The 15,980-nt window shown below is 37.2% G+C and overlaps 1 protein-coding gene across 10 annotated transcripts in view; it reads left to right on the forward strand.

Annotated features, from left to right (window-relative positions):
* LOC127934445 (core-binding factor subunit beta-like) overlaps positions 1–13,637 on the forward strand; it is a 30,557-nt gene extending 16,920 nt beyond the window's left edge. Inside the window, exons 4-8 of one of the 10 annotated variants that reach the window (XM_052531827.1) lie at positions 6,516–6,632; positions 6,736–6,831; positions 7,930–7,971; positions 8,272–8,319; positions 11,351–13,637. In XM_052531827.1, coding sequence (XP_052387787.1) covers positions 6,516–6,632; positions 6,736–6,831; positions 7,930–7,971; positions 8,272–8,301 — 285 coding nt within the window. In that variant the 3' untranslated portion in view covers positions 8,302–8,319; positions 11,351–13,637. Of the gene's footprint in view, positions 1–6,515; positions 6,633–6,735; positions 6,832–7,929; positions 7,972–8,271; positions 8,320–11,345 lie in introns of all 10 variants that reach the window. The other 9 variants (XM_052531830.1, XM_052531825.1, XM_052531829.1 and 6 more) reach the window with 9 other exon arrangements.
* Positions 13,638–15,980: the final 2,343 nt, after the last annotated feature.

Below are 15,980 nucleotides of genomic sequence, written 5' to 3' on the forward strand. Positions count from 1 at the left end.
TTTCCACATGGCTTTGATATCTGATCTAAGGAAAATGATATCAATTGTGTTCAATTAAGTTCAGTAAGCAAGACTACAATAAACAAGAAGTTGTTATTGAGCCGCTATTTTTTTAGTCACATTATTATTATAGTTGTTTTGTATGTTTCTGCTCTGCCAACGCAAATCGTATCATAATCAGTGTAAACGCATGTTGAGAATTCAGCCCACACAGACATTCTGTACTTACAGATTTCACTTTAGCAGAAAGAAGGTGTGTGTATTTATGGCACTAAACTTAATTTGATGTGCATATCTCCCTCATGTCTTAACACACTGGTACGTACATGTAAACTCTGGGGTATGAACATGTTCAGACTGCTCTCTCTGACTGCGCCGTTGTGTTTGTAAGAAAGAAAGAGACTTTGAAGTCGCTCTGATTCAGTCATGGCACAGTAACACAGACAAAAGTAATTGGTGAGACCCACGTATTTAATGTGCTACAGGTACGAGGACTGTTTACTAACAACTGCAACGAGAGGCAGACGCAGAGGAAATGAGAGCGATATAGAGGGCAGGAGAGAGAGAGAGAGAGAGGTAGTTGAACAGATGCATGTAAACCCGTCTGTCTGGGGCCTATAGGCTGTAAGCAAGGCCCCGGATTGTTTTGGCTGTCTGAATGAAAAGCCTCCACGGCTGAATTCAATCCCAGTGTTTACTCGTGCTTTCACACCCCCTCCCGCCTCTGCTTAGCTCCACAAACACACACAGATCGTCTGTGTCTAACCCCACCCAGCGTCTACTGTACCTCCACACAGTCTTTCCTTTTGTCACCTCTCACATCTCCCACACGTGTTTGTTAGCTAAATATGACCCACGGTCTTTATAGGTCTCAAATTGTAGACTCATTAAGGTGTTTGTAGTGTTTTCTAAATGCTCTTTGAGTTGGTTTTTTGTTTAAGGCTAGCATAATTCAGAAAGGAGTTTATCTTTGTTTAATTATATATGTCATATTCACAGATCTATTACTATAATGGTGTAATATAAATAAATAAATGCAGGTCTTTGTAGCTTTTATTCAAAGGTTCTTAAAAAATAAAAGTGTATCATTGCTAATACAAAAATGTTGAACAGCACATTTGTTTTTAGCATTGATAATAATGACATTATTATGACAATATTATTATTCACAATATTACCGTTTTTTGCTATATTTTTGTCAAAATAAAGCCTTGGTGAGCATAACATTTAAAAACATTACTGACTCCTAACTTTTGAAATGGTAGTGAATAAACATTTTAAATTAAGACCAATAACTGTTTATTAATGTCAGTTTGTAATTTTTTATAAATGTCTAATTGTTTTTAAATGAATGATTGTTTGTTTTAACTTGCTCTTCTTCTGATTGGACATGTCTGCTGTGTTAGCAAACTTGTATTCGGTCTGGGTCCATTCTGGTATATATCGGCCAGTTTTCCCATCTAATTAATTAACCATGGATAAAAATCAAGTCCCATCTTACATATTTTTCTTGTTTATTGTCATGTTTGACTTGAAACTATGTCATATTACACAAGTTAAATGGATTGCAAATAGCAGTCCATGTTGATTTTAACTACAAAGAAACTCTTTCTTCCTGGACAAGATACTTTGAAACATCCCTTACACATAAACACTTCACAAATACCCCAACCTGAATGTAACTACCCATCCATCCGAGATTTTTATCTAGTTCTTCACCGATCCTCATGGGGTGGCTTCATCACCTTCTAGAAATACCCAATGAGGAAGAGAGCAAGAGAGCTGCTTTATTCATATGTCTGCATTGTTGGGTCGGTCCCAATGAAAACTGTGTGTTTAAGCTGATGGAGTTATGAATGTTCTTTCTGGATGAAGCCCAGGAAGGCTTTTTAAATATGATATTAATGGCTATAAGGCCTGTTTTTGTTAGGGAAGAAACCATTTGAATTGGACAGCTGAGAGAGCAAAACAATCCAAAATGATAAAAATACATGTAGGTTCAGATTCATATTCAATGTTTATTTCAGATATATGGCCCATTGTGCCTTGCTTCTCAGAAACAGGCGATTTTCCTTTCGTACATATGAGACATCATATTTCTGCTATGTGTGGAAGATGATGTTTTTTTGACCCCTCAGCAGTTTGATGCAAATTTGCTCTTTAATTACATTGCATAATTTTCCTAGTATTATCTCTACATGAGTATTCACAGTTTTTGGTTAAAATCACCGTGCGGCTGAGGATGTGATGTCATTTCGATCGTTGACTTCACTGATGTTTAGTTCAACTGCTGCAGAGCTGAGCAGGCTTTATTTTTCCTACCTGCATTCTACTGTTGAGGGGGACACAGATCATAGCCTGCGGGACATCCTGTGAGGAAACATGGGGAAGGAGTTTCAGGAGGGTAGGTGTGGGGGTGGAAGAGGCAGACGGAGCTGTGCTTGGGAAACGGTTCCGGTGAGGTGTGTTTCGATAGGGAACATAGTCAGAAATGGCCTTCACTGCTGACGGTGAGAAGACTCTGAAGCGTTTTTTTCACATCACTTTTTGGGACTTCATGTTTTTACATCTTACATATTTTTTGAAAGATTAAAAGCTTATTTTAAAGCTGTAGCCATAATAGTAAATTAATACAAATGAAATAGTAATAAGCTGGATTTTGTTTTAATTTACTGATTTATTTATTTTAGGATTCAAATCTGTAACCCTGTGGGAGCACCACAACTCTAATGTGCAATGAACGTGTTATACTGCTACACCACGACTCCAACCGAAGCGGTTTACTGAATCATTGATTCTATTGAGACTCCTTGTGTTTTTGTTATTTAGACTTGTAAAGTGGTTGTGGTATATCTTTTAATTTTTGTAAAAAAAAAAAAAATATATATATATATATATATATATCAGCTTCATTCATAGTAGTGACCTCTTAGTGATTTAATAACAGTAAACATCTTCATCCAAAAGCTACATTGGCGTTTATGCATCTGTGGTAAAAAAAAGAAGTTGTTTTTAGTAAAGAAATAAAGTCAGTTAACATTAGTAACAGCAATATACTTTAACATTGCTTTAATATTTGAGGAAGCTGTGGCTAAACGGTTAGAGAATCAGACTTGTAATCCAAAGATCAGGAGTTGTAGGTGAGGGGGAGTGAATGAACAGTGCTCTTCCAACCTCAATACCCATGGCTGAAGAGTCCTTGAGCAAGGCACTGAGCCCCCAGTTGCTCCCCAGCCGCTGGGAAAAATAACTGCCCACTGCTCCGGGTGTGTGTTCATTTTGTGTGTTTGTATTCTGTACTCATGCTGTGTGTGTGCACTTGGTTGAAGCACGGGGAAGTGTGTGCACCTGGATGGTGCACGTGGAATTGTTGGCCTAGTGGTTAAAGAGTTTGACTCCTAACCCTAGGGTTGTGGGTTTGAATCTCGGGCTGGCAATACCACGACTTATATGCCCTTGAGCAAGACATCGAACCCAAATTGCTGCCTGGGTGCCGCTGCATAAATGGCTGCCTGCTGCTCCCGGTGTGTTTACGGTGTGTGTGTGTGTGCACTTTGGAAGGATTAAATGCAGAGCACGAATTCTGAGTATGGGTCACCATACTTGGCTGTATGTCAGGTCACTTACACTTCATGGGTTAACTGCAGAGAACCAATTCTGTGTATGGGTTACAATACTTGGCAAATGTCACGACTTTCACTCTATATTGTTCATAATTTTCTCTCATCACTAACACAGGCATCAGGATAGAAATTTAGGGAAACTAATCTGCAAATATTGGACATAATCATTATTGATGGAAGCATGAGCGTTGATGCGTGACTGAATTACATTCATATGTCAACATCAATTCTGTATTTTGATTCAAAGCACCATGATGAACACCATTCACATGTATTTACGAAAAGTCTTGAAACTGCAGTAGCAAATATTGATCTGCTATTAATGCCAATTTAAGTGTCCTTTAACAATCTTCGATTTATGTCTTGTGGCATAAACCAGCTTGCACAGTTGGCACTTAGCTTGTGTATTTGATTTCAAATAAAATTTATATGGCAGATTTGTTATTCTCTTCTTTGAAATAGTGTGTATTGGGTTTTGGTTAGTTTAACGGTCATGTGATTAAGTGACAATATACATTACTGTTCAAAAGATTGGGGACAGTACAATTTTTACAAAATTATTACACAATTGTTCGATTGTAACGGCAAATATTTTGTTACAAAAAAATCTATTTAAAAAGAAAGTCGGCTCTTTTATGCTTTTTATTCATCAGTCCTGCAGAAAAAGAAGCATCATGCAAAATTATGAAGCAGTTTTAAACATTGATAATAATAAGAAATGTTTCTTGAGCACCAAATCAGCAAAGCTTTGCCATGTCAGGAATAAATTACAGTTAAAGCATATTCAAATAGTAAACAGTTATTTTAAATTGAAATAATATTTCACAATATTGCTGTTTATTTGACTTCATTTTAGACCAAATAAATGCAGACTTGATGAGCATAAAAGACTTCTTTCAAAAATGTTACCGACCACAGATGTTTGAATGTTGGTGGATATTAATTAAACCATGTACTGTTTTTCATAGATAGTAATGTTTAGTGTTTGATAAATGAATTGGTGAGCTATATTTATGCTAGACACCACTGACATCAATGTGGTGAATTTAGTGGATATGAGATCAGGTCAGAGAGCAGTGACTCTAAAAGCAGCTTCTCCACACACGGAAACAAACAGATGCTTGAAGGATGGCAGTAAAGTCAGACAAAGCTCATGTTGTGTCTGCTCTGGTGGAGTGTGTTTTTCTGGCAGGTCGCTCCAGCAGTCACTAGCGCCCAGTGAGTGACTTTGAGTATCTAACAACACACTGTAGTGTTCCTGTGTTTCTCTACTTTTTGGAGCAGCGCGGTGGAACGTCGCTCTTATTTGGATATCGTGTGGCTCAATGGTTTTGGCGGGTAACTCTGAAGATATGTGCATATGTGTATGCATTTATAGCTGGCCTCTTTCACTGCAGGAACAGAAATAAACAGCACCCACAGACCAACATACTGCACACTTTTGTCTCAGCCTGGATTCCTCAGTGGCAGAGATGTGATATTCCTGTGGCTCTGAGCCAGACAGACAGTCATATACCCCTGTCTCCACATTCTCAAAATCTCTCTTACTCTTTGTCCACCTTGTCTTATACATAGCCCCCCCACCCCATCCTCTGAGTCTCACACACGGATGCAATCATGTGTTTGCCCGTGCTGCTGTATGCACTTGTTGGCCATGCTCAGTATAAATAAATTCAGACAGGCTTTGCGTGTCTCTGCATCAGTGTACCCTTACTCTATACTACACTGGCCTCTATAAATAAACTCTCCCAACACAGGAAGCAAACATTGGAGGCTGACCTATACTCTTTGGCTTTGTTGAGAATGAGGTAGGACAGGAAGGCACAGAAAGGCTGTAATGGCTACATTTGTGTATAAATGTGCATCTAGTTTTGAGGCCATTCCCAGCAGTTCCACAGAACAACTCGACGTGTTTTACAATTCAAATGAACCATTGTACAGCTGGGTGTGACGCTGAGAGGCGGTTTTCAAATGCGGCTACAACTGTGGAGTGGGTGGTAATGGCATTTCACCTGTTCCAAGGGTTTGTTATGTCTGTGTAGGTGGATTTATTGGTGAGTTAGTCATTTCTGTAGTATAGTGAATCTTTAGACAAATCAGTGACCACTAAAAGCATGTAAGATAAAAGGAAAAGGAAAAATCTTTTAAAAGGTTTAAAACGCATGTACCAGGTTCTTGAAATGTAGTCTTTGTATTCAGTTTTGTATGGTTAAAAAAAGAAATAAAAAAAATAGTGTTTCTAAAAATGTCAGCACAAAAACAGTACAATACAGTATCTAGAATATTTGCACTGTTAATGTATTAATCATTATTTTTTAGTTTTTAAAATATATTTTATTATACATTTATTATTAAATACAAGTATTATTTTTTTTTGCTAATATTTTAAACTAGTAATGTTTTTTTTTTTTTTTTTTTTTTTTTGGTGGGCGTTATGACATTTTACAACCTAAACTTGTCATAAAAATAAAAATGACCTGATACTTTAAGGCATTTAGTGATTGACAGCTATGATGTTTCTATATATATATATATATATATATATATATATATATATATATTTTTTTTTTTTTTTTTTTTTTTTTTTTTTTGCATGTCCTTTTTATTTTCTATATATATCAACAAAATTGTCTTAGTACAAAGTAGGTTATATTAGAATTTCAAGAATTGTTTGCTTAAATATGAATTGCATTTTAGTGTATTTTATGATTAATTGATACGGACTAAACAATTGTGCGGTATGTCATTAATCCACGTCACTTAGTTGGGCCCAAATCTACTCAGAAAATGCAACAAAAGTCTTAAGATTTATATCTTATAATATCCATTGGTCTTATGCTGTGCATACATAATACAAACCATAATAACTAGTGTGTGTGTGTATGTGTGCAGGTTTATCTGAAGGCTCCTATGATCCTGAATGGAGTGTGTGTGATCTGGAGAGGCTGGATTGATCTTCAGCGTCTGGATGGGATGGGTTGTCTGGAATATGATGATGAAAGGGCACAGGTACAGACAAACCACCTTGTGCTGTCAAACTGTTTCATGCCTTATGTACATCAAAAATGACTGACCACTGCTTGGCTTCCTGTGGTATTTTGTGTTTATACAGCATGAGGATGCTCTGGCCCAGGCAGCCTTTGAGGAAGCCCGCAGAAGAACCCGTGATTTTGAGGACAGGGATCGCTCGCACCGCGAGGACATGGAGGTGAGAGCTGGAGTGAGTGAGGATGTGTGTATGAGTGTGTGAAGTTTCAATCAGTTAGTGCATGCTGAAAATCCAATATGTTCTTATGTTTTAGTCATAATGGAGCTCAGGTCTGTGGGAGTGTGTGTATTTGTTTACTATGTGAACATGTGTTTTCCACTTGTGCATGTACAATACTTCTGTATGTGCTTTATTTGCATAATCTTTGCCTAATTCCTCTTGCTTATATTTTGATTGACGGCCACTGCCAAAATACTTTATTCTTTATGGAGCAGTTCACTGAAAATATATTTTTTTAGTAGCTCCTGAGCAGGCAGATGATTAAGTGGTGCCACCGGCATCTTTTCTTATTGGTCAAGCTAAAGTCTTAAGGTGAATCTCACAAAATCATATCTAGATCATATCTCATCCCAAAATAAAAACATAATATTTTTGTTAAGGAAATGAAGCCTATTATTAGGACATTTCAGCATTGTCACTTTATTTATTCATGACAATTAAGCTAATTTTCCCCAAAATATGTCATAACAGTAATGTATCCGGACCTCCAGGATTTTTTTTGTAATTCTCATAGTTCTCAAAGATGATTAATATTTTAAGGAATATCTGTAATACAGTTTTTTTTAAACAAAAATAGAATATAAGTGCTATCTAAATATTTCTTTTTATTAATTAAACTATTATATATATATTATAGTAATGAGAATAATATATATTTTTAACTATCACTTGCTTATTTGTCCTGAACATAATGTAACTATTTCTTTATTTCTTTTTTAGCATCCTTGATTTTGTTTTTGAACTTTAATAAAATCAATTAAACCTAAAGGGTTCCATTAATTGTAAGTCATGCAAAAAATGACTAAACAGCACTCTGACATGAAAACTGCTATATCTAAAAAGTCTTTTACTTTGACATTTTTATATGAAAATAGTAGTTGTGAATTCTGTCTCCTTCCCTAATTGCATTGCAGGAGCAGGCATATAAGTGCTACCTCACATCATTTCTGTCTGTTCCCTGATGTCTTGAGAGCTCTTGACATACTGTAGCTAAACAGCTTGTCTGGGGCAATACTGATTTGATCACTTGTCATTTAGCAGATACCGATGGCACAGCTCAGTCATTTAATAACTCAGGAGGTAAGACAACAATTTAGGATTTTATGTAGTGAACTGCTGCCTTGATATTCTGTTTACGATAAATCATTCAGAACCGAAACATAATGAAGAAGGGCATGTGTGTTTCTTAGTATTTTGTATGTATGCATGCATATATGTACTCTGTGTGAGTTTGTGTACATGTAAGCTATTGAAGTGCTTTACTTGTTTACTCATGGCTTAGTGCATGAAGTGTCTTTGCATTGTAAGTCCTCAAATATAATCATTCTACAGTCAATCCAAACTGCACTCTTAAGATGAAAACCAAATTGTGTTTTTTAGGACCCTGTGGCATCAAAAATCTGGGACTGATGGCCTTCAAGAACCAGGGTCTGTCTCCTCTGCTTCTCTCTATCCTTGTGTCATGCACTAAACCGTGTCTGTCTGTAAGTGTGTGTACGTGAGTGTGTGTTTTCCACAAGAGCATGTGCACGAAAGAGCATCTCTGTGTCTTTATATATTCTACTCTTGTGTGTGTGTGTTGAAGTGTGTTTATATGTGTTAGTGGGTACATATACTGTTGGTGTGTGTTTTTTTTAAATATGTGAGATTTCAGGTTTCTATAAGTAACTTTGAGCTGCAGGTCTAATACTGAATGCACTAAAAAGAGAGAGACCCCCAGCTCGCTCCACGCAGACCTCTGTAATGGAGACCAGACTTCTATCCCAAGATTCCTCACTGCCCCGCCCACCCACTCCCTTGCTGCAAAGCCCTCTGGGAACTCTCAGGCACAGCTTGGCAACACATGACCAGAAAGATTCCCCTTATGAACCACCGCCTTTATATTCCTGCCTCCTAATTTACACCCTCAGGCGTTGCTTTACACGTCTCTTCCAAAATCAATCATGCCAAGGTCTCTTTTTTTAAATAGATCTGGCTGCTTATGAAAATCTAATTTCTTACTTATTGCAGTCAGGCGATCTGTGCCTCACGGGCCAAATGTTTTTCCCTCAAAGCTCAAAGTCACTGTGAGCCATGGAAAAATGAAACCCTGTAATTATTCTATAATTCATGCTTTCTCATCCCGGCGGTGTGGAGTCTGACCCTCGTTCAGAGTTTGTTTTCGAGCTGCAGCCGTTCGCTCGGCTTTATTTTGGAAAGCGAATAATACTTGAGCACGGATCGTACCTTGAGCCTTCACGCTGTGCAGTGGTCACATAGCTGTGGTCAAATCTTAAACTCCGTCATCTGTAATTGGATAAAAACCAGCACAATAGCAGTCTGGATCAGCAGAACGCCAGCGTTTTCTGGGAAAGTGGGCCAGGTTCGTTTAGAAAGGACGAACAATGCATTAGAGTCTTAAAAATCACTTGTGACCTGACTGACAGACAAAAAGGAACATTCGCTGTGCGTAAACACTTATTTGTCCTCTCTCAGCATGTCTTAATGCGGTTCGGTCGCCGTTTGTTTAAGCAGGGAGTCCAAGGGGGGCAATGGCCTTCTGTGTGATAGATGGTAAAGAGATGGAGGAAAAATAGATTGGCTGTTTTTCATGAAACCCAGGCCTCTACTGCAGGTGGGATTAGAGCATGAGTGATGTTGGGACAGTGAATGTATTAATATATCATTAGTATTGATCTTTTTCATTAGCAGCGCTGTCTGCCCAGCAAAATCTAAGCACTATTGACTTGTGGTACATGAGAGTGCTTCAGCTGGGCTCCGTATGATCGATGCTGCGTCCTCTCATCCACACAAACACACTTTTTCAAAAGCATAAAAATGCCTTTTGAGCTTTCTAAAGCCATATAGATATATATAACATCTGCAGCACATTTTTTTTTTTTTGTGCATCATTTTATTTTTTATTGTCCTTCTACACGTTTTTTTTTTTTTTTTTTTTTTTTTATCAATTTAAACCTAGCTGGTTTGTTAGGCTGACCTGGTACGCCTGGTCTGTTGGTAGGTTTTCTGTGTATCTTTTTTTTCTTCAGCAGAGTGATGTCTGATCAACATTATTGTGATTTTTCACGTTTATTTTAATATATAAAAGTGCATAACATTTCAGAAATAATTAGAATAAAAGTATATACCAGTCAAATAAAAAAAAATATGTATATGCTACTTTTCTAAAGTAAGTAAAGATGTTTACCAAAGCTGCATTTATTTGATTCAGTAAAAACAGTAGTATTGTCAAATATGGTTACAAATTAGGATAACTGCTGTCTATCTTAAAATATTTTAAAATGTAACTTATTCCTGTGATGGCAAAGCTGAATTTTCAGCAGTCATTACTCCAGTCTTCAGTGTCCCATGATCCTTCAGAAATCATTCTAATATGCTGATTTGGTGCTTAAGTAACATTTTCATCAATGCTGACAACATTTGCAGTGTAATTTTGTGTAAACCATGATATATACTGTATATTTTTTTGTATTCTTTGAGTACACAGTTCAAAAGAACAGAATTTATTTAAAATAGATATTTTTTGTAGCATTATAAATGTCTTCACTGTCACACTTACACTTACATTTATTCATTTAGCAGATGCATTTATCCAAAGCCACTTACAAATGAGGAATACAACAAAAGCAATTTAATTGGTCCCTGCTGAAAAAAAAAAGTCTTAGCTACTGATCTCAAACATTTGAACACATTTGTGTATAAATAACAAGCAATGCATCACTAGACGAAAACGTTTAATTCTGTAGTTCATTGAAAACATCTAGAGCAAGCTAAAGCTTATTGTTGATAGGAGGTTTATGCTCCAGACTGCTTTGTTGCTGTGCGTTTGACAGCTATAACAGCTTCATCTGTTCATGCATATGCTTAAAGATGGGATTCACAGGTGTCGGGTCAAGTAAAAACAGCTTTGCGTAGCTCTAAAACGTGCTATAATCGCCGGTTCCACAGATGATGACCTCACACTATGTGAAATACACTATGTCTGCCTCTCCGTCTATCTTTCTCTCACCGTCTGCCTGTCTGTCTGTCCGTCCGTCTGCCCTATCTGTGCTCAGACATCTATGTCAGGGAGAGATTTAGACGTAGGCACATAAACATATGTATCTGTAACAAGGCCATCAGTCATATCTTTATTTTTAATGCTAGTGATTTGAAGACTTCCCCCTGACTAATGTCTGCCTCTTCAACCAAAAAAAGCAGCTCAATTTTTAGCATCTAGACTGAAGTTGATCTCTGCTGTCCCCTGCTGGGGGCAAAGAGCAATTGCCTGTGGGCTGCAACCTATTACTGGTATTGTTTTTGTAGTTCAGGAATGAAAATGTGAGTGACTCAAGCACAGCGCAACAATTTTAACTGTATTCTGTCTTTGTCTTGGTCTGTTTGTTGGGTTGTGTGGGTGTTTGTGCACGTTTTTGCATGTGTGACTGTGTGTGTGTATGTGTGTGATGACCCAGCCCAGGCGACAGCAGGACCCCAGCACTGGCTCCAACATGGGCAACACTGATGATCACAAGATGCGCTAGCGGCATTCACCAAAGTGGGCAGGGATAGGGTCATAAGACCTCCAACACCACGGCAATCTCATCTCTTGATGCCTTGTTTATCACAGGACAGACCAAAGTCCACACCGGTGGGGATTTTCGGATGGGATGTTTGGTGAAGGGGCTGGGTGGGTCGGGCTGGGCTGGTATTGATGTGATTCTTTCGGATTTGATTTAGTCCCTTGTTTCTTCTCGGGATTTTTGCACTATGTGATATGTTCAGTTTAAGTCCCTCATATCGCCTTTCGGTATGCATGGTTTTCCTACCTATGTTTGCTCTTGTTCCCCTCTATGCAAGGCATCTTATTTAATCCTATTGTAATGAAATGGCATTTTTTAATTATTTTATTCGTATCGTGTGTGAAAGTCAGGATGTTTACTTTTTGTATTTTCATTTCCTCTCTATATAAACATGTCTGTCCTCGTGCTTTGTAAGAGAATCTAGTAAATGTCGCTAGATAGATTTGTGCAGTAGAGTAGAACTTTTTTTTTTTTTAAGTCAAGTCTAGAAAGAGGCTGCTGATGTTGTGAATGAGGAGGTCTTTTCTTTTATCATCCTTCTCCATGTGCTCTTGTCTTCCACTCTCTTCCTGTAACAGTCAGTTGAAGCATGCTTTGAGCGTGAACTGAGCAGCAGGAAGTGAATATTGAGGTCAGTGTTACTCTGTGCGTGCTCTACACAATATGAACCAGAGATTTGTTTTTTCACCCTACATCTGTTTTTTCTTTCATGACTGTCAACGTTTTACCCACTTAGTTTGTTTTAAGAAGGATTTTTCAATTTTGCTACATACTTTATTTTACTCTGGATTTCTTTAAAATGAATACGTTTTTCAGTCATTGAAGACAATTCACTTCGACAAATATCACACCTTTTTATTTTTTTTTTGACAAGTGCACTACTTCCCTGTCTGTTTTCTTTGGTTTTTGAAGAGGTTCTGACATGAAAGCTCCCTCCATTCTTATTAAACCAAAAATATACCAAATATGATCTATAAACGTCTTTTAACATTCAGAAGTGAGACAAAGAATAACTATCATGATATAATGACAGGAGTATTCGTAAATCATATCTGTAATTTCCAGACAAATATAAAGTTCCTGAACATTTAATATCGGACTCTGTTATTGTATATGCAAGTATATTCACAAAACTGGGATAAAACATGATTCTCCATCAGGTCAAACAGTGACATTAGTGTGCATCTTTAGTCAAAGGTCCTGGGATCTGTTTAAGATGGTTTAGTGATTTGGGACAGTTGGACTGGAAAACCACTGATAAAGAGAAAGGAAAGTAGGGAAGGAAACAAAGTTACTCTTATCATTTAATGCTTGTAAAATAACAACAATTTAACTCTGCAACATAAATGGAAACAACTTGCCCTCCAATGACATTTGATTTTGAACATAATCAACATTTAACATAATTGCATCATTTTATGTCATGCTCTTTTTTTATTTACCACAGCCAATGCTAAGATTTGAAGAGCCAAGAATTCTTTTTTGGAAGGGATGGAAGTCAGAAGGTTCGGCCTATCTCTAGCTTAAACCAAATACACAAATGAGAGCTTATTTATAGAGAGCAAGTTCATGTTGTCTGAGTGTTGAGGAAAAGCTAATGTTGGTTTTGTAGAACGTTAAAGCTTTGTAAAGTTGGAGTGGGCATTTGTACCACACAGTGGTCAGAGACCGGGCACCAGGAGGTTATTGAAGTCTGGATATATTTGGAAGATGCCAGAGACGGAGAACTTGAGCAAACCAGAGTCCACAAAACAGTTCTGCTTTAATTGGTCTTCCAGATCAACTCTGCTTCTGGGTGTGTCTTATGCTGTGTATCAAAGAAATAACCTTTGCTGGCCCTCTGTTAGTTTCTCTCTCATCCCTTTTCACTTAATGCTGGCATTAAGGCAGAATACACACCAGGTAGTGGATCTTTTTTTAAAGAATGAATAAATAAAATGTTTATTTTCTTAATTGTTTTAAGTTATTGATGCAGGTATACGTTTATTTCATTATCAGGTTCCGCTATGATGAAATGTGTATTTCTGTATTGATATTGCTTTCCCCTTTCCCCCCTAAAGGATTGGGGATGCTTTTATATGGTCTTTGGTTTTAGCTCTTTTTCTGTTTTTAATTTTAAGCAAGGAGGACTGTTAACTGAAGTGTTATGTTTGATTTGTTTCTTAATAAACTTATTACAAAGCATATTCTCATTCATTGTATGTGTGTGTATCCAGTGGCAAAATGAAATGTTCTTGCTCACATAGCAGATCATTACCATGTTATGTCCTGAATTACCTAAAAGCATAAATCACTGCTTCACGCATCAGTTCACGTTAACTCAAAAAGGTAGTTCCACTGTGTAATTTCCGTCAGATTTATCAACGTGTTGTGTTTAATAAAATAAAATGTTAAATATGGATTAAAATGTACTTGTTTAAAATGCTATGGCTAATATTAGACAACTTATAATTTTCTTGCAGTACTGATGATTTCACAGTGAACTGTAAAATAATAAGCCAAGGGCGCTGGTGGTCTGGATTCCTTACTGCAATATAAACTGAGCACAATCACTGCTCTGGTCAGATCTTTTATATTTCTTCATGATACGTCTGAGTTGTCCAGCTGTACATTTGTGCAGCTACAGTATATAGCGATGCATGGAATGATGGCTGGAAGAAGACCAGTGACTGTGCTGGAAAGCTAGAGAGCCAGTCAGACGTGATGTGCCCACCACATAAGTTCTTCACTAACAGTGAAACCTGCTTTGAACACTAGGATGAATAGAGTGACATACAGTATATGCTTTGGCTCATTTGATGACAAGCAAGAAAGCAAACCATAAGAAAGAAAGAAGGCTGGGAAGGAACCCTGCAGGCTCATAAGACATCCACCTCCATATGCATTTGTGAACGGCAGGCAAAGATAGACACCGAAAGTTTCCTTTGCCACCTCTAATGTCCAGCTCCATGCCATGCCATCTTTGAGCGCTGAGATATCCAGCTGAAATGGAGAAAGGCAGCACCACATCAGAGAAGACAGAAAAGTTCTGGCTTATAAGTAGGTAGGTAATGTCATTCTGCATGTAGCTTCAACACACTTTTTTAAAATTTTACATTTAAACTTTTTAATGCAATTTAAAACTATTTTCAACTGCATTAATAACAGATGTTCCATTTAGTTATATAATTTTCTTAAGGTAGGCATCAGTGTTTTGTTTTGCTGTGTGTAGGCATCAGTGGACTGTGCATCAGTGATGCCTGACAAGAGCAGTGATTAATAAAGATATGAATATAAGTAGATTTATGGAGATATTTATATGCCTTACTAGAACACTGCTGAGCATACCATGGTGTTTATCAGGGTTAAAGACAAGAGAAGCCTTGACTGCTCCTGTCAGACGTCCCATTCCCAGACTGTGGCTGTAAACTTCATTTGTCTTCAGGAGCTGTTTCTTATCCACACTGAAATCCTGTCTGAACAGTCCCAGCATCAAAACACTCTCTTTATAACAAGTTTAGTAAGTTTACAATATAGTAAATAAAGATTTTTTTACTTTTATTCAAAAGTTGAAAAATGTATTTTTCTATGGATTTTAATGTATTCTCTGAGAGCCATGAAGATGTAGGAAACATACCACCATCATGGTGTATTCACAACAGGAGGAACAATGCTAAAAAGAAGCATTTAAACAATCATATTTTTAAATAAGTAGCTAAACAGTGAGGCAGCACATACACCTTTTTTTTTTTTTTCAAATCAAAGCTCATCTTTGAGATTATTTGAGGATCTCATCTTTATTTGAATATTTTCTGCTTTGCAGTGTAGCCATTGTGATAGATGAAGCTAGTCGTGAGGCAGTGGAAGGATTCAATGTTGCTACCCTAAACATATTATACATGTGTTAACTACGGAGATCAATTCATGCAATGTTTTTCATTTTTGTGTTGTGATTATCATCTGAACTCAGATGTTTGGGCAGTGCTGTGTGAGGCCAGGCCAGCCAGAGAAAAACAGTATCAAACCTTTTCACGTCTCAGAAGTTTTAGTAACTCTGCATATACAATAATATTAAATAGGAATATTTTAATGGTGATAGAAGCTTCTGGCACTTTTCACATATATGTATACAAAAATGTATATATGTGTGTGTGTGCATGTGATATTAGTTGTTTTCAATAAATAGCTTCCTTCAGGCTTCAGGGCATGAATCGAGTTGCATTACTATAATATACCACAAGATGTCAATGTAGCAGTGATGAAGACTCCAGCTCAGCAGGTGAGTGGCTGTGATTCATATATAACAATATTCATGATCCATTAAGGAAATCCATGAACCTGGCCTGACTCGTTGGTTATGTATAGATCACAATGGAGCCTGTTTTGTCCCATTTATTTCAATTCATAATTGCATTTTGTTACCCAACAGCACAGTGACATAGTTCTAGGACAGGAGAACAGATCTACTCTCTCGCTCTCCATCTGTCCTTGATTCTTTCTTTCTTCTCTATGAATCATCCCCAGTTATCTCTCTCTCTGTGTGTGTAT

The sequence above is a fragment of the Carassius gibelio genome, chromosome A18 (assembly GCF_023724105.1).
Source record: "Carassius gibelio isolate Cgi1373 ecotype wild population from Czech Republic chromosome A18, carGib1.2-hapl.c, whole genome shotgun sequence".
In the NCBI taxonomy this organism is placed as follows: Eukaryota; Metazoa; Chordata; class Actinopteri; order Cypriniformes; family Cyprinidae; genus Carassius; species Carassius gibelio.